The following is a 19,346-nucleotide window of genomic DNA, read 5'->3' as shown; positions in this document are numbered from 1 at the left end:
TTTAAAATATTCATTTTCTAAATAAAGTAACTCAGAAACTTGACCTAAATTCAGGTGTGAGAACAACCAAAGAAGTTCTTTCAAATATTCTTAAACAGTTCTTGCTGGAATGGGGAAAGGAGGACTGTATTTGACTCCCTTCTTCAGTCACAGGATGTCAAAGGATGTCACAGGAGCTAGACCACGTTACTGATTAAATCAGCCCTCCTCAGTGGCCAGAGTAGGAAGGCACCACACTTGGAGGCAGTACATGTCATATCATTATAAGGGTGACTGCTAATGTTAACTACCCACTAAAAAAATAGAAGCAACAACACCTGAGCCCCAAGTCAAGATATTGTGCCTAAACCATGAATTTTGCTCATATGTGCGTGTCTGTTTCCTTGAAACATGAACAATGGGCTAAGAAATAAGTCATATATTTAGAGCATTTTTTAAATTATTGTCACATTACCAATTAATTTTGCATCACCCAGGTATAAGAAGGGGATGTCTCAATCAAGATTCTGTGACATTCACTGCCTGGAAATTGTTCCTACTATTCTACAACAGACATTCAAACACCTGGAAGGGGTTAGGAAATGAATACATGTTGACAGAGTACAAATGCATCCACATACATTAAATTTTGAGATATTTCTGCAACCTTCACAATTCAGCACTGAAGCCCAAGTGTATTCCTTTAGAGATTTTAAGTCCTTTTATTGTATAGATAAGCAACTCAAGAAATACTAATCAATAATATTAAACCCAAAAATGTATAACTTCTCATTATAAATATTTGTCTATTCAGGTGGACTCCATAAGACTTTGATGTGTGAACTGCAGAAATTTCTTTGCACACCCACTAAGTTACAGAAATAATCATCCATTTGCTGCTAACTAATACAGACACAATTATATTGAATATAATAGATGGGATTTGGGAGAATCTTTAGTGACAAATTTCAGTGCACATATAGATACAAGTTGTGCACACACAGGTTGTGTCTGTTCAAAAACATAAAATTCATGTAAATAATTTTAAAGTACTTTGAGGGTGAAAACAAGTCCTTTAGAGAAGCTTTCTGTTTCCAGGGCTAATAGTCAATCAGAATTCTCTCAAAACAGCAAATCAGAATGGGTGTGTCTTCTGAATGCCTATCAATGTTCTGGTTTTACTGTCTGACTCTACTGAGAGCCCCAGGAACTACAAAACAGCTGGTATTTAAGGCATAAAGAACACACCAGAACCACCTCTTAAAAAATAAAACATATACATGGCAGAATTTTGACCAAACTTAATATTAGAAAATACCGATGAAAATCAAGAAATTAACATGCTGGGAGGATTGAGAAGGAGTTTTAGAAGAGGAGTAAGCTCTAGCACTACTAAAAGTAGTTCCCCACAGGGCAAGTGACAGCTCTGGAACTGCACAGGAGCAAGGATGCCTGGCCTGGAGCGAGGATGGCCATGTGCAGACAGAGCTGTTACCTTAACAGTGCTCATCTGCAGCCAGCAACGAGGGCAGGCAAAAGAAATCCCAGCTCCAACAGCCTTCTGGCACAACACTGTAGATTATCATTCCTTCCTGTAAACTCCTACTGACCTTCGGTGTGCTTAAGTGGAGCTGCACCGAGGGAGTAGTTTCAGCAAGTTGTCAGACTCTCCAGCTACCCAAGGAGAGGTGCATTCAAGCAAAGGAATTAAGACCTTTTTGGGTTTTTCCCCCTGGGCAGCAACAGACAGCAGTAAATGACCAGAACAGTCCTTTCTGCCTTTTCAGATCTTTTGTCTACCTCCTCACCTTCAAATGTGTACAGGTTTGGAAATACAAATATAGCTGCTAACCTAACCTTCATTAACTTACTTTCCATGAAGTATGTAAAAAAGGAACTATATTCTAACACTCACTTCCAGTATAATTTTCAGCATCTAGCAATGCCATTCACTACAAGGAAAATACTCAGATTACCAGCACCAGAAATTTGCCACTTATTCTATTCACAGCTGCAAAGCAGAACTACTGTTTCTATTTATTTTTTTAACTACCCATCATCATTCCTTTGGCTTTGATTCAAGGAATAAAGAATGAATAACTACAACTTTCAGACTTTGAAATACAAGAGAACGTGCTACCTTATAAACAGGACACAGGAAAGCGCCTGAGTATTTCAGTCACCGCAGGCTTCAAACAAGAGACATGGACTCTCACAAACTCTTCCGAGAGATACACATTTTTTACTGCATCCCACTGAAACAGAAGCTCTAGCCTTTAGCTAAAGAGTAAGACTTCAACAAATCTACTTCATAAATTAAACAACAAAAAAGTCCTGTTGGACACTGGACTCTTGAAAGAAAAGAGAGGTTTTGATCATCTCACTGTAGAGCTCAGACTGCTTCTGAACAGAATTTATTTTAGATAGTAATCTGGAACAGTCAATTGAAATTATTGCTATTTTTGAGCCAAAATAAAATAAAAAGTATTTCTGGTGAGGAAAGGAGGTCCCTTCCAAGAGCTGTGTCAGTCTGATGCACACAGCCAAAAAAAAAAAATGTAGATATTGTTTAAAAGCATGATGCAAGAAACCCCCAAATTGTGAATGCTCCTTGTCTTCTGGTCAGTTGCTACAGCCTCTTGATGCAAAAAATTCTTAAACTAGTTCAAGAACCACAAATCAAAACACCCAAGTATCTTGACACACTGACTTCCTAGCTCTGCACTGCTGCAGTATTGGTAATATCACATTAATTGCCATGGATGTCTTCCCTTTCAACAGGGCAACCAACCAATGTTACAGCTGCAGGATTTGTTTTAGGAGTTTCCATGTCCAGACCTTCTTCAAAGGTATGAAAGTGCAGCTCAGCAATCACATACAAATTTTCATATTTACCACATACTGGAAAAGCAAACTAAGATTTTTGAAGCATAAACATAGGTCATGTTTCTTTATTTACATTCTGAAATTCCTACATTTTTCCTTCCTTGGGTAGTATAATGGTATTTTCTTTGAATATTTAGGTGGAATTGCAAATGTGTCCCAAAGAAATATTTTTCCATTAGCTACCAATATTCCTTTGTGTTCTTCTTTTGAAGGATTATTTAAATGCTAATATAAGAAAAATGAATGCAACTGGCATAAAGAATGCAAGATGGTGGGAAATTGAGTTTAAATATCGTAGCAAATAAACTACGTAGAAAACATGAAGTGTTCAGCATATTATTAAATCAAGTAAATTTGTCAGAACTGTCTTAAAAATTAATGTGCTTTCAACCTCCCTTAAATAATAGGGCACTTGCTTTTAAAGAATACACAGATAAGACAGTCCTTTTTCTGCAACTAAACTGATAAGTGTTTTCTGAAAAAGCTGAGTATTGCTACCCATATGAATAAAATATTCATCAACAAGCTGCTTCATATAATATTTCCTCAGATCTACAAAAATAATATATTTTACAAGACATCTGTAATCATGCATTAATTTTATCAGAATACATACATTAAGCAACCTCGCACAGGGACAGAGATGCATCACGTGGAAAAAAAGCATCAATACATTTTACTCCTTAACATTCACATCAATTAAATTATATTTCAGGGTTGCATTTGTATATTTAAACATCCATTATATTAAGTTTCAGCTGCAGGATAAATAAAATTTTAAAACTGCACAAAAAATATGTTTAAGGTCTCCTTCAAGGAGACCTCAAGCACCATGGTAAGAATGACACTTCAGCTGCCTCATTTACATGACTATATTAGATGTTTGCCTGTTTTCATTTAAAATCAAATATTTAAGCTTTAAAACAAGAATTTACAGCAGGGGAACTGATAAACATAGGCCAGGCATAGTGAGAACCAGGCACCATAAATACATCTTTAGCCAGAAGGTCAGTGCGTTATTAGTCCCAATTATGCTGAAGTGTAAGAAGTCTTCGTGTTGCAGACAATTATTCACTGCTGAATGAGCACAGACCACTGAGCTGAACACTGACTTCCATCACAGACAAAGGCTTACACAATAATGATCTATTCTGCCAAATTCCATGAGGATTTACTTATTGAACCCTTCCTTGGTTTCAGTTCACTGATTCTTCTGTTTCAATATAAAGATAGAAAATATCTACATCTCCTAAAATTTTAGTGTTTTCCCTAGTATTTACTTTTCATTAAGTTGGCAAGTGCCCATTTCATTTTAAATATATTTCAAGTTACAAATTTTCATTGGGTGCAAGTCAAATATTCCTAATACATGAGGCAGCCCAAATGGATGACCTCACTGTAATTTAAAGATATTTACATGAGCTCTGATTCCTCTTGACATACAAGAATTTATACAGATTTAATTCTTAGCTTTTTTTCTTTTTTTAGCACTGAAAAGCAATGCAGGTGACAGTTTGTCTGTACCCCTAAAGGATAATGGTTTTAATTCAAAACCAAAAGAAAATAGCCTTGTTCCAGGCTACCAAAACCATGGCCACTGCGAGACTCCTGTGCAAGGAGCAAAAGACCAATAAAGAGGATCAGAGACTTATTTTTACCTCTATTTTGTGAGCCAGGAAAGCAGCCTGCCATGTCAGTGTCCTTCTATGGGCTCTGCTGTCTGTGGATAATACCCATTCTCTCATGTCTCCCTTGAAATATTCAAGGAGAAAGGAAGAATAAGAGACCCTCAAAACCATGAGAGATCAGAGGATACGGGGAGGGGAAGAGAAGATATGATAGAAAGAATACAATCAGTTTTGCAAGAGAACTTTAAAATCAGCTTGGCAGGGAGAAGACTTCAAATGGTTTGCCTCTTTGGTCCCTGCAGAATGCAAATTTTTGGTGTGCTGAAAGAGCTGAGCTTTCCATCACAGCACACGTGCCTTTATCTAAAGATTCCCCATTCTCATATTCTGTCTCTACCTACACCTGGCAGATTTAATCTTGTCAACAAATAGTTTATTCTTTTGGCATTTGAGGCCCAAATCAACGAAGTCTAAGATGTATCCATTCCATACAAAAAGGGACTTGGATGAAATTTAAGTGAAATTACCACAACCAACCAGTACAAAGGCATATACACACCACCGACTGACAAATGAGTAAACACAGGCTGAACCAAACTAAGCAGCTTACAGACAATGTTCCAAAAAGATAAACAAGCTTATTAACATATCTGCTCTGCAAGTTACAGCACAGCTGCAGATTTAAGCTCTATGGCACAAGATCATGATTTAAGAGCCTATATTCCTCTGAACCCTCAGCACCAGCTTCCCATAACGACATGGTTATTGAATGTTTCCACAAAGAGCAGCAGAAGCCAGGAGAGACCGAGGTTTTATTTTAAAGCACACAGTAAAAAAGGCTAGAGATAGGTTATGGGTTTTATGAGACTAACTGAAAAGAAATGTCATCTCTCTTTTTATCCCAAGCTTTGGTTATTTTTATTTCCATTTTATTTGAATTTGCTTGCATTAGTCCCCTCCTCTCTTCCTACACAATCACTACTAAATAAGAAAACTGCTGGTTTAGGACGCCCTGAAATCGGAACACTAATTCATGTCCCTGTGGATCTTGGGAAAAAGCCAATGCAAGTCTTGAACTTTATCATGATAAACCCCTGGCACCCACTAATCACAAGATTGTATCTTCCCATAAGATAAGGGGTGGATTTTTGGCATGGGAATGAACACATACACCTAGCTGTTTGCAAAGGCTTGCAACCTGGCAGCCTTTCAGTAAGGTTTCACTCACATAGCTGTTACTGTATACTCTCCAGCTATGGCTGGGAAGTTGATAATCCTTAAGATATGAGGAGAGTTTTGATTTCTGACACAGCATTCCTGAGATAAATGCAGGATCAGAGAGATGCTTTGAAATTCCCAGAGATATCCCACTGGTAAACTGCTACATGGGAACAACTTTTAACAAAGTGCCTTCAAAGTGAAAAAGAAAAAAAACAACCCAAAACCTCACAGAATTTGTGTTTGCCATCAAACAATATATTAAATGTAAACCAGAAACAGAAGAGAGCATCCCAAAGTCCGTTTTCAAAAAAAAAAAAAAAAAAAAAGCAAAGCACAGTGTAACTTAGTGCTTTTGCCTACCACAGAGACGAGACCTATTATTTCCAATACTATTCCAGTTTTTTATAAAAAGTGTGAGTTCTTTTTTATCCCTGGCACAATTCCTTCCTGCTGTGGTAACTAAGTGTCATTTCAGAGCATAAACTTGTATTTTAAGCAGTCTCACTACATAAAGATACAGTCACCTTCAAGTGGCCATGAAACCTGCCTATTTAACTCCTGGTGTTTCACACACAGTTATTTTCTCTTTTTAACTTTAGCTAGTCAGCAACATGCTTTATAATATACCAACATATTTACCATAGATGCAAGATTATGTATGTCATTACCAGATCATAACTGATTAGTAGCAAGACTTTTATATCATTAAGTACACTTTTGTCTACCAGACACACCCACAAAAGCAAGGAGATGAAAAATCAATCCACCAGAGAGCCACAGACATGCTGAGGGCACGTGAAACTGCTGAAGGACAAGATATTTTATACTACTTCATGATTTTTTCCTACTAAATTTAGCCCCATCTTCTAAACACAAAATCTTCAGAAAGTAATGCCTACAAGTTATGACTGTGGAGCAGTCCAGACAGCTACAAAAACACTACAAAAATCTGCTCTTCCATTCAGAAGCACAGTGCTGTCTACTGCTTCAACCCATGCATGCTCCTCATAACCCTGCATATATTCCTTCATCAGACCACCTGGCTTTGAGCAGCAAGGCAGTAATTAAGCCCCAAGGTTAAGTGAAAGAATGTTAAGAATCATTACAAATGGCTGGCACTTCGGAAGTGGAAACAGAACAGGTCCATGGGGCAGTGGAAAAGTAAAAGGGCAGAAAAGCAAGCAATTCAACTTTTTAGTAACTCACTTTATAAAACACACCACAACTTAAATGGGTTTTTTGGTTATTTTTTTGAGTGACTTTATAACTATACAGGAAAAAGTACACAGAACTGCAAGTGACAGAAGGGCTGCTATCAATGCCCAGTATTTCATTAGTGTACATGTTATCAAATTAAATTGTACAGCTTCCTCTGATAAGGTTTTGTAGGTGTAATCTACCTAGGTCAGCCATCAGGGCTGCAAGTGGCCAATTACTTCCTGTCTAGTTAACCTCCTGTACACCAATTCAAATCAGCACAACCACCACAAACCTTTGGTGTGGACAATAGCTAAAAAATAATTCATAAATGCAATGGTCACTTCCATACCAGATTTCCAGACAAATGTTATTTATGTGGCTGAAACCATGCAGCAATGAATACTAAGACTTTCATGAGAAAAAAAGCACTAATCATAAACTAAAACATTATGTTATTTGACATCAACTGCCCACTTGAAGCAGAGAGCAAGGAGAGGCCTCAAAGGGGATGTGCCAAAAGCACTTGCGCAGCAGGAGGGAGAGAGGAGTGGCAAATTCTAACTCAGTGTCTCCCTTCTACCAATCTCCCCCTCTGCCTCCATCCTCCTCCTGATCCCAGAACAAGTCCTCCTGTTCAGCATCACAAGGAGAACACATTATTTACTTTGAGACAAGAGCCAGGGGCCAAATGCTGGCACACCCCATCTGTGTCTCATCTGGCCAGACACCACTGTCTCTTCCCCCAGCAGTGATAGGGCAGTGGGAGTGGAGCAGACAAGCTGTGACAGCTGCACCCACACCCCTGGCACCACTGCACTCCTCTCGTGGAGCAGCTGGGATTTAAAACAAGGCATCCACAGACTGCAGAGACATCAGAGCCAGAGGAAGGTTGGGAATCAGCAGAGGATCAGATACTGGTATGGTAACAAGGGATCCCCTTGCACCAGACCGACTGCAGGGTTTCTGCAAATAACCAAGGCTTTCCTAAAGGCAGGAATGCAAGCGCTACAAGATTCTTTCTTTTCTTTTTTGTTTTGTTTGCAGTTGCTGGGAATGCTGAAGAGGTAATAGGCACTAAATCTAATAAAAGACAGTTTGGTTTACTATGCTTGGGAAAAGATAAGGAACTAGTGAGACTGAGACACAAGGGACACCGAAATTATTATCAGGAAAGAGTGACTTCATTCTAAAAGCAAAAGAGCAGGAATTGTCCTTTTGAATTCACTGCAGCATTTGAGTATTAAGAAATGTAGAAATTTATTTCAATGAAACAAAAAGCTGTTACAACAAAGCAAATCTAACAGCCGAGGGATAATATCTACCAAACAAATCATGAAAAGACTTAAAGTAGGCCTTTGGCACCAGAAGGCAGAACACACATCTATTTTCCTAAATGAATACAGGACTATTCTCTAGGTAGAAGGACACCTAGATGATTACTCCATTGCTTTTGAACCATTTGTAACTATTAGTAAACCGATATTCTTTTGCAGGCCCACAATAATAAGAGACTAGATACAACTTTGTGATGAATGCACCTGCTAATCTACGTATCATTATTTTAAGTTATTTAATGTCTGTTTTGTTTCTTCAGTTCTTTAAAGCCAACTAAATATGCACAGCAGTTCTCATCTGCCAGTGCTGCATTTAGTAATTCTGGTGAAGCATGGGTTTCCTTGTTCTTTACAAATACCTTAAGTAAAATCGAATTTTTGAGTATTGCATACATTACATTACCTGTCAAAGGAATGGAACTGCACAGGCTGGTCAGCAGCTCCCTCACCAAGAACTCCAAGGAAGGTTGGTGGGAGAAGAGCAGCATCCACTGCAGTCCCATCAGCTGGTGTGCTCACCAGGCTCCTCAAGATGTCCTTCACATTGACATTTTTTGCAGCTGGCACAGAAGCCACAGATTTACTCTCTTCAGCTCTTGTCTCACTTCCATCCTCCTGAGATTTATTGACCTCTAAGGAGAGTGTGCACAGGACTTCACTGACTGCATCTGGGCCTGCACTGACACTCAGAGGTGCTGCCTCTGCAGCACCACCTGAACTGTTTGTCTGTGCTGGAGCTGCTTCTTCCCCAAGACCAGAATCTCTTCTCTGCATAGATGCTGTACTTGCTGAATCTTCAGTAGAGGCTGAAGAACCAAGAGCAGCAGATGGGTTTTCCACAACTGTTCATACCAAAAGAACAGAAAACACTTTTTAAAGTCATTATTAACAGAGAAGCATTCACAACATTGGTCCTAAAAAAAATTTCTATATTTTAAGCATTTAAGATTTCTATATTTCAGTATTTTAAGCCACATTATTTCATTTGGCAAAATAATTAACAGTTCACCTGCAGCAGGAGCCTCATTATTTTCATTTTCTGATCCCTTGAGTGACTGGCTTTGGTTTGGTGGTCGTCTCTCATTCTGGGGTTCCAGTATATCTCTGTATTTCGAAACCATGAGCACAGAAATAAAATATACAACAGCCAAAGCCAAAAACTGAGCCTGTTTACTATCCTCCTGTAAAAAACAGACACACAGAGATTCTTCCATTACAATTTCAGCAGCATGCTTATTTTTCTGGGAAGTATGCCCCAGCACTACCATAAACAGACCAAGAGGAAGCTGATATGTCAGCAATGGAAGAACAATATTCTCAAGTCAGACTTTGTTTCACCTATAAAGCTAAGGAATAAAGCACTTGTATTCAAGTGACACTAATCTCTTCATTTTTCTTTTATATGACAGCTTTGGCTAAAGTTATGTGTTTTGACTTTATGTTTCAAATTAGTGTAGGGTCTAGGTCCCCTTTATTCATGGGCATTTCTTCTGTAACATTTCCTAAAAAATGCCAAGAAATCAACAGCATTTGCAAGACAAGCATACTCTACATAACTGGAGCATATTAATGAAAGGAGCAAATTCCAGAACAAGCATTAAGGTTTTATTTCATTATCAGATTGTCCAGATGGATGTAATCTACTACGTATAATTTAAGCAAGAATTGACCAATATGCATTTGCATTACACCTGTAACTTTATGAAGAGATTTTAAGAAAACCTTGAAAACAAATCTTAATATGAACTATGCCAGGTTCCTCTCCAGAGTACTCAGTCGCTCCAAGTGAAACAGAGGGAAAAAACTGTACATTAAGATTAAGCCTAAGCCTGTCTCTTCTGGCTACCAAAGGAAAAAAGCTTCATAAACTTTTGGGTCACTGGAGAATGGAGTATTTGGATCCTCACTGATCAATCAGTCAAAAATGAGTGTTGGGAGTTTTTTACCCCTCATTCACATCAGGGCTCCAGTAACACTCAATTTTTTTCCTCTAAGCAGTTCAAGAAACTAAGTTACACTACCGAGCTCATTCTATCATGATTGTAGTGCCCATCAAAGCTCCTTATTCCTTGAAGAGCTCTTTAATAATTTATTCTGGGAGATATTTATGAGAAACTTTCTATTAAGAACAGGTAACACAGGTGTATCCTATCTGTTGTACTAAAAAAACAACCTATCTTCCCCTTGGCTTGACCCAAAGCCTCAACCTTCATAGAATAATCAGAGTGTGAAATTGAGGAAAGTGCACCTACAATGGTAAGGATTATAAAGAATTTTCTTGCTAGATGAATATTAAGATGGTTTGTAACTCTACTTAATAAAGTGGTGATCCAGTGAATTAGAACTGATCCTTCCTTTTTTTTTTTTAACTATGTTTGAGGAACTGCTTGAAATAATGTTCATGTACCATGGAAGTACTGCTACTGGTGGGTAAGTGAATTCTGTCAGAATTTCTGTTGTAGAACTCATAGATGCAAATTATGCCATTCCTGATTCTAAGTGCTGAATACAATGTAAGAAAAGTGCAAGCAAATAAAACATTTAGATGCAAGTGTAAACAGCTCAGGCAAGAACTATTCCCAACCAGATCTTTCTAAGTCTACTTTTCCCCCACAGCTCAACATCTTAGCCAAAAAGCAGAATTATGGAATCGTTATTGTGAAACAGAGAGCCTGATGGATTAGACATGTGAAAAAATAGCAGAGGTTGTGGATGGGTGCTGTTTTGATGGTTTGTTTTAAAGAAAAAGGTTCACAAAACGACCTTGAAGGAATCATTAGGATTACTTTAACTGCCACCAGTATGGAAGAGTCACTTCCTTCTACTCTCCTGCACACTGATACTGAAGTAGTGGTTGACAGAAGCTTGCTTCAATCAATAATTACTGTAAAGATAAAACCCAAAATCCTTCACTTTTCTGGACAGAAAAAAAAGTCACTGTATAAATCATTATACTCACTAAACAGTCCAATTATTGTAAACTAAGTTGTGGTGTCCAGGCTTGTGGCCACCAATGACTCACAGCCATTACAGCTCCTGTATTTGCTTACAGAGGTGTTTTTTTCAAGCAATCAATCTCAATTTCCTCAATATCAGCTCTAAAGTTGCTGACACAGGGCAAAAATATTTTTAGTCAATTCAAGACTAAAAAACATATGCATACTTACAGCATATGCACACAAATTGGTTCCTCTGAGGGGAAGTAAAGGAATTAGAGATGACCTCTAATTTCTAATTAGCTAGAAAAATGTGACTTTTTAAAAATGTACAAACATGTTTATGATACATAAATAGCTTGTCTATGCACATATCTGTACTAAACACAACATAATTAACACACAACAGGCAGAATTCCACATAATCAATTCTTAGGAACACAAAGAGCCGGATCAGGAGACAGTTGGGTTTCACCTCTCCCTCTTTACAATCCCAAACACTACAACAGCTGCAGAGTATTATGAGTTCCTAATTATTGTGAGCAGTATTCCCTTTCTGTACATCCAATTTAGCCAAACTCTGTAAAACAGAGGAAGCATTTAGCAAACAGATACAAACAGAAATACAAAGAAAGAAAAGGACATTATTCACTTACTATATCTCTGAACACTACAGCTCGGAGGCGATTAATATCCATATCCTGCAGAAGTCTGTCATGGTCCCGTATCGGAGAAATGCCACCAGTCACAATGTCCACTGGACTCTATTAAAAAAAATCCAATTGTTTTAAGATCCTGTTTTTAAAAGCATTCTACCAAGAATCATCAAGCGTGTACAACCACTCACTGCATGTCATATTGTCATAACTTGAGCAGAAAGCTCAGACATGCATTTCATATTTCATATGCATTCCTCTCTTTTAAAGGAGAAAAAAATCTGATCGTTTCTTGTGACAGATTTAATTTCCAGCTTTTGTGCCACTCCACCTCAGGTCTGTTAAAATATCAGTGGTGCAGGTACAAATTTAAAAACTTATTCCTCTGTATAGAGTAATCATTATTGCCTTCTGTGTTTCTGAATGTGGTCTAAAACTTGCCTTTGCTGCAGACTTTCCTGGTCCTATAAAGCCTTGCACTGCTTTTTGGCTCTTCCCAGTGTCTCCAATAGGCTTCATCTGTGCATGCTGCTGACACTCCAAGCAATTTCTTACTGCTACTGCACATACTTGAGGGGAAAAGAAAAGTTAAGAGTTATTCTGAGAAATAGTATTGTTCTCTATTCCCTGACAGAAATGCATAATACAATTCTGTTCATCACTTAAAACTAAAATGTTTATACACATTAGTAAAATACTTTGCTTCCATAAGTTTTAGACAGTTGCAAAACAATGCTTGAATTTCTTTAATAATTTATAACTAATAATGAATTCTAAACTATTAGAACATATATGCTGTATCTAACAGATACTTCAAAGTGAGTATCCCTCACTGCAATTTTACCATGCATAAAACCATGGGGTGGGTAGGGTGAAGACAGCTAAATTTCACAGACTTGCAAGGGATAAGACAAGTGATACACCAGTGAAACAAACAGCAATGTTTGCTTCACAATACTCTGTTACTCTTGGACTAAATGTTCTGAAGTTACAGAGCTTTTTTTTCTTTTTTTTTTCTTTTTTTAGCTGCACATTTGTGCCCTGTTTCATCTTCTAATATTTATTTTCAAAGGAAAAAAGAACTACCCCACCTCTATACCTGTTTGCATCCCATAAATCTTGTTCTACCTGCACAAAGTTTTAATTGCCTAGAAAGGGAGAGGAAGGCTAGTTACTGTTGAGGCTCTGAGCTGCTCTGGCACTCATGCAAATTAAACTTTTCAATACAAAAAGTCTTAAAGCATGCAACTAAGCATGAATTCTCTCCTCCTGTATCAACTACCTGGACTCTGCTATGATTTCATATGCTCTCATTTTCAGAATATTTGTTACATTTTAGGTAACTTGATTGTTTTCTTTCCATCCAATTTGAAGCAAACATACTATAATAATTGGATACAATTACTGCCCAATTTGAACCTTTCAGAAATTTACACTTCTAGTTTTCACCATACCTTCATATACTGACCTTCAAGTGTTAAACCTCTTATCTAAGTATTGAAAAGGTTCATTCTTTCATATAGTACAAGATTACTTTTCTTAATGCTGTTATATTCTCAGCCTTGATTATTTGGGGAACTTTGGCAAAAGAAATATACTCATGAACAAAATGAAAACAGGCTATCAAACTTAATTTATATTATTTAAACTTTTAGAGAGGAATATATATATATATATAAATTTCAGAATACAATAAAACTGTAAAATATTTTAATATTTGACTATATTTAATCTTGATTTAACAAAACAATGAACAGGGGGGAAAAAAAAAGCTAACAGCTGCTAACTATTTAGTAACTGCAAGCTCCTATGCTCATTAAATGGTCTTATTTGCTTACCCAGACGAAGACATTGTCTCAGAATTCCTCCAGAAGACATATTTTTCTCAGACTCAATTTCAGTGAAACCAAGAGAGCTTGCAAAAATTAGTACATCCACAAGGTTGATCAATCTCTGGAGAAATGTTAAAGATGCTTCTACTGAAAGCCCTTGAGTTGGCTCAATATTCTCCAATTCATGCTACACAGAGAAAAATTGAAAGCACTATTTACTTCTTCACAAAGATAATATTCCTGCACGCCAAATGAAGAAAAATGTGCACTGGAAGTCCACTATCAGTCACATTCATAAATTATAATTACTCATATTCTAGGAACATTCATTATTATTGGGATTTAATCCTGTTCCAGACCACTGTGGAGCAACAGAGACAGGAAACTTTTTTTAACGTCTTCAGGCAAAGAAGGCAAGCAGCCAATTTGTCTTAGGGAAAGCGTGGAGGCAGCAAAGGGAGGAAAAAGATGCCTGTGGAAACACCCCACGTGCGTTTCCTGTTTCCCAAAAGGACATATATATTAATTAATACACTCCATTAAAAAAAGCATCCTCCCACAAATGAGGAATTTTCAAATAAAACCAGAATTTCTTACAGTAGCAGATGTGGCAGCAGAAAGTAATGGCAAGATACCACCACAGGCCATGATCATGTTGTCCATCACTTGAGAGATGAGGTGGATTGTGTTGTGCACAAACACCACATTGTCACTGCTATTCACAAAGTCCATCACAGTTTTTGTAGAATGGCTGTCCAAAAAGTTAAAAAAAAATAAAAATAAAAAAAGACATTCAGAATAGAGCTTTATTTTCAGGGTATTTTAATATATTTCTGGTTTTGCAAAACTAAAACCAGACCCTTAGCAATGGAGCAGCAAATAACACAGGGCTGTAAGGGTCAACTGATGTATCTCAATCTACACCTAAAACTACATTTCCTTTCCGTTCATGAACTGCTCAAGACCACAGGTTGCTAAAAAACTGAGATGACTGCTAATCCTCATTTGTATAAAGATATATTATAGACTGGTCTATAACTGCTTGCTAGCGAAAGTCACTGTATCAGGAAACAGAATAAAGTCTCCTGCAACAGTGAACTAGATTTGAACTTTAATCACTGGAAAACTAAAGCAAATACTAAGGATTTCTCAGAGAAATTAAAAATCAACAAAGCACAAAAACTTTGACAAAAACTTTCCAAAATGGAGGCTAAAACAGAAATATATTTTAGCTATATCTCATGATGTCCTGATAGGTTAACCTAAACATATCCTAAAAATTATAGTCAAATTATAGTCAGACAAAAATTCACCTCAGTTTAAATACTTTGAATCACTTAACTACTCTGTTTCTCCATCCTGACATTCCTTTTTATGAGGTCAGTACAGCTATATGGTTCAATTTAAATTGGACACTCATTACTACAAGTTAACAATGGACAGCCCTCCTATTTCAGTTATTAGACCTTAAAATGAAATCATAGAATTACTGCTGTTTTCAAAAATCTTCATGATTACGTTCCAGATCTCTGTTGGAAGTTAATCTTCAAATTAACATCTCTGGCTTCACAGAACCCTATCAAAGCACCAACCCAGTGTGTGCTAATGCAGAAACAAGGAATACTATTTTGGATATATTGTCTTTCTTATCCACATTTCAATAAGAATAGCAGACACAGGCCCTTAAATACATTAGGAAAATTAAAATCTTTGGTGAATAAAAATCAACAGCTAGACTGCAACTGACTTATATGTAGTCAGGATTTCAATCCAAATCTGTGTGCAGGCCCTGAACCAACACACATTTATGTCTGTAAAGAGCCTTAAAATAAAAACCTGAGAATAATTTGGTGTAGGTCAAAAAATAAGTCAGGCTATTGAATAATGAGTAAAACACCAGATTTCCATGAGTCTGAGTCAATGAGCCTTTTATAATTGAACACAGTCTGGATCATTCCACAGAAAGCACAGGATGTACCTTCTCCACATCTGAATATCTGTTTCTATGGAGAAGAGCAGGTCTGTGAGCAGGCGCTGGTGCATCAGTGACCACCTGAACTCGGGAATACGGAACACAGCCGACCTCGTGTCCCTCCTCTGCCCATCCGATGGAGCAGCCAGCTCCTGTCCTGAGGAAACCTGCTGCCTTGAGGCCTGAATGAGCAGTTTGCAGACAAAAAAGAAAACAAAACACAAAACCCACACTCTGGTTATTAGTTCCCATGGTACGCACCGGAATGCATTTAATAGACTTGAGATTTTTAGATATCCAACAAGTCCAGACTGTGTACACAGTTCCAAATAAAGCTAAAACTATTGCACAAATGCTATTTAATGGATATACCAAAACTATAAACTAGGCTACAGCTGCACTACCACACCTGCCAGTCTAGGTATTCACAAGCAGCCACCCAACCTTACCAGGGGGGGAAAATATGTTGCTGTAGACAGTGGTTTTCCTCCTTTAAGGAAGAATGGTGCAGATTGAAGAGCATCCACTAGGAGGTATCTCTGCAGAAGGGAAGTACTCAGAGATATGACTATTTAGCCATGAAAAACTGGATTAGAAACTAGACTAGAGGACTAGAGCACACACAGGATCTCAGTCTTAATTCATACTTAGACAAAAAAGGTAGGTCATCATGATGTACTGACAGATTGATGACTATCAGTTTTTATAGTTTAAAAGAACTGGGATGAAGTTGCCATCTAGCCACTCAGTTTATATCAGCATTCATATGTGGATGTACAAAAATCTTGGAGACTTCTCATTACACAAATTAATAAGAATAATCACTATTTTTACTCAGGGTTAAAAGTATTTTATAGATAACTCACAAAGATCACACACATTATAATCCCCAGAATGTTTAAGTATGCTTTTTCAAAAAATCATTTAAAAAACCCTATTATTTTTAGCTAAATGGATGAAGGACAGGTAGAACTCACATCAGGCATGGATCTGGGGGGCAGAGATGCCTCCAGACGTGTGCTAGCTTTCAGCTCCAATCTTTCTGTATCTGATGCAACACTGGAAACATCAAGCTTGGCAATTCTTTTGTCAGAGGCTCCAGCAGGCTCTGCCATGTGTGCATTAGTGTTTTCCACAGTTGTTTTGGTTTCACTAGTAACTACATTTCCTTCCTTCAGCTTCTTTTTTCCCGCTGAATCCGGCTGAGTTACTACTTCTGGAACTGCAGAACTCACCGTCTCTGGCAAAGTCAGCTCTTGTTTCTTCTCCTCCACACTTTCAGTACCCTCAGATTTTAAAAGTCCAGTTTCAGGTTGCTTCTCAGTTGTTTCTTCCTGCTCTGTCACTTGGCTTGCATTAGAGCCACATTCCTTGTTCCTTTCTGCAAGCTCTTCTGAAGGTAAAGGCAAACTACTTTCATCTTTCAAATCAACAAAGTCATCTTCATCCTCCACCTCTACTGTTGATTTTTCCAGTCCTTCTGGACTTGTGCGAGTTTCTCCTTCCACAGGAGTTTGCATGACTGAACAAGCAGGAGTGACAGCAACTGTTTCTTCCACAAGCTCATCAGCTTTGGTGGAATCTTCAATTGCTTCAGCTATTCCACTACTGATTTCTGAGACACTGGGCTTCCCTGTCTCAGGTTCTGAAGAAAATTCCACACAAGGCACTGCTTTCAAATCCTGTGTAGTAGCCATATCCTCCCCCACTAATTCCTCCTTATGATTAGACACTGAATGAGTTTGTTGGCCACCATCTGATGAGTTTTCTCTCTCTTTTTTTTCAGTTCTGCACTCCGTATCACCATCAGTAATGCAGGAAGGAGCAACAGCATTTTCTTTTAATTCCAAAGATTGTTGTTTTCCCTTGGTTTCAGCTTCTTTGCTAATTCCAGAGATTGTTCTAATTGGAGTTGAAGAAGGTACTCCACTCCCTTCAGCTCCTTTCCCTTGGTACTCCTTGTACATTTGGGAAAGACTATCTTTGTGCATTTCAAAAGTCACCTAAAAGAACAGAGTTCAAAGAACATTGAAAACTATAGGTTAATGACTCGTTTCTTGAAAAAAGAAAACAAACAAAAAAATCCCAAAATCAATGCTTAAATGACAAATTTATATTGGATATTCCTTTCCATTAAAAAAAAAAAAAAACAAAAAAAAACCACCACAACCTGCACATGAGATACCACTTCAACTGACAGCAACTTTTTCTTACATGTACCTGGTTTTCCAGGCTTAAAGGAAGTAAAAAAAGTAGAGCCAGTGTCAAAAAACCCCTAACTAGACTGATCCCAAGGACATCCTAATCATAAGATCCCCAGAATTACTAGGTTTGAAAACCTCAAATTTTTTGTGAAGGGGGAGGCTGTGACAAGTAGCAGAGCTTTCACATCTTTTTAGCACCTTTAATATGCTCAAAAATCCACAAAGATTCATAAACTTTTGAAAATTTTACACTAAAAAAGTACAATCTCAGAAAGTCAGAGCAGAGAGAAGCAGCTCGCAAAGATAAAATCTTGTGGATCCCCAAATGATACCCAAAATTCTTCAGAGGACATTTCCTCTGGTGAGGAAATCTCAGAAAATCCATCTCAGCCTGAGAAAAGCTACGCAAACTGATTAATATGGAAAGACTTCTCTGTTCCTCAGCCGAAAATATTATTGTTGTTTTTAGGTATTTTTTTTAAAATCCAGATAGAAAAATTCTTTATACATCCCCTAACAAAACTCATTTGCCCAAATTAATAGCTGTATTTTAAAAAATAAAATATCACTAGACTAACTTGACTTTTTATTACACTGTTATTCAATTTAGTTTATCCATACCTTTCCATTTAGGATTTAGATTTATATTCCATAACACAAGTGTTTATTTATCTGTAAGCTCAGTTCTCAAAATTTTCCCAACATAAGCTCCACTGGAGGTTTTTTTTAAAATCATTTTCTGTATCAAACATTTTCCATAGTGCATTCCACTAAATACATAAACACACATTTCCTTATTCTCTTACATACTCGGCTCATTCATTTGGATCTCATCTAAAAATTCTGTGTACATGGTATTCAAAGTGATGATTACTCAGTAGGAATATGCTCCCTTAAGATGACACAAAGAAGTCAAAAAAAATTTTTCTGATTAAAAAGATACTAGAAATCACAGTTAACAAATCAGAAATAAGCAACGAAAGAACAAAGTTTTTTGGCAGGTTCTGTTGTCAATATTAGCTTTTTAACATACTATTTTCTCCATCAATCAAGTACATTAAAGCACTGCAAAAGCAATGCATTATTTTAACATGATCTGAAGCATATTATTCATTCAAGTTGATTTAATTGAAACTTTATTGTCTAGAAACAGAACTGGGATATCTCACCCCACTTGTTTAAAAAAAAAAAGTCTTTACATACTAGTTTTCATTCAGTTATGCACAAAAAAAAAAAGAAGTGTAAATGATTACAAATGATCGAAAGTTCATCCATCTGTAAAAATGGATCCATAACTTAGTTGATTCTAGGATTTTGCAAAAAGAACATGTGGGGGGCATTATTACTTTAGAAATACTTCCTGAATTGCACCACAATCAGAATGTCAAAGGCAACACAAAACAGATCATTCTAATAGGCTGTGCCTTGCACTTTTTACTTGTTTTCCAAAACATGATTAAGCAAACCTGCTACTTTAGGTCTAATCACTACTCTTCTG

At 37.2% G+C, this 19,346-nt stretch overlaps 1 protein-coding gene across 3 annotated transcripts in view; it reads right to left on the bottom strand.

The window, feature by feature from the left end:
• The window catches only part of LRBA (LPS responsive beige-like anchor protein), a gene marked incomplete at its 5' end in the record, with an annotated part of 363,200 nt that overhangs the window by 276,812 nt on the left and 67,042 nt on the right, over positions 1–19,346 (bottom strand). For all 3 annotated transcript variants that reach the window (XM_083862452.1, XM_083862454.1, XM_083862453.1), the window contains 8 exons: positions 8,652–9,090; positions 9,258–9,429; positions 11,841–11,948; positions 12,282–12,409; positions 13,679–13,859; positions 14,270–14,423; positions 15,651–15,826; positions 16,622–17,647. In XM_083862452.1, the coding sequence (XP_083718578.1) occupies positions 8,652–9,090; positions 9,258–9,429; positions 11,841–11,948; positions 12,282–12,409; positions 13,679–13,859; positions 14,270–14,423; positions 15,651–15,826; positions 16,622–17,647 (2,384 nt within the window). The remainder of the gene's footprint in view (positions 1–8,651; positions 9,091–9,257; positions 9,430–11,840; positions 11,949–12,281; positions 12,410–13,678; positions 13,860–14,269; positions 14,424–15,650; positions 15,827–16,621; positions 17,648–19,346) is intronic.

Source organism: Zosterops lateralis (genome assembly GCF_965231275.1).
Source record: "Zosterops lateralis genome assembly, chromosome: 5".
Lineage (NCBI taxonomy): Eukaryota > Metazoa > Chordata > Aves > Passeriformes > Zosteropidae > Zosterops > Zosterops lateralis.
This window is presented reverse-complemented; position numbering and strand designations above follow the sequence as displayed.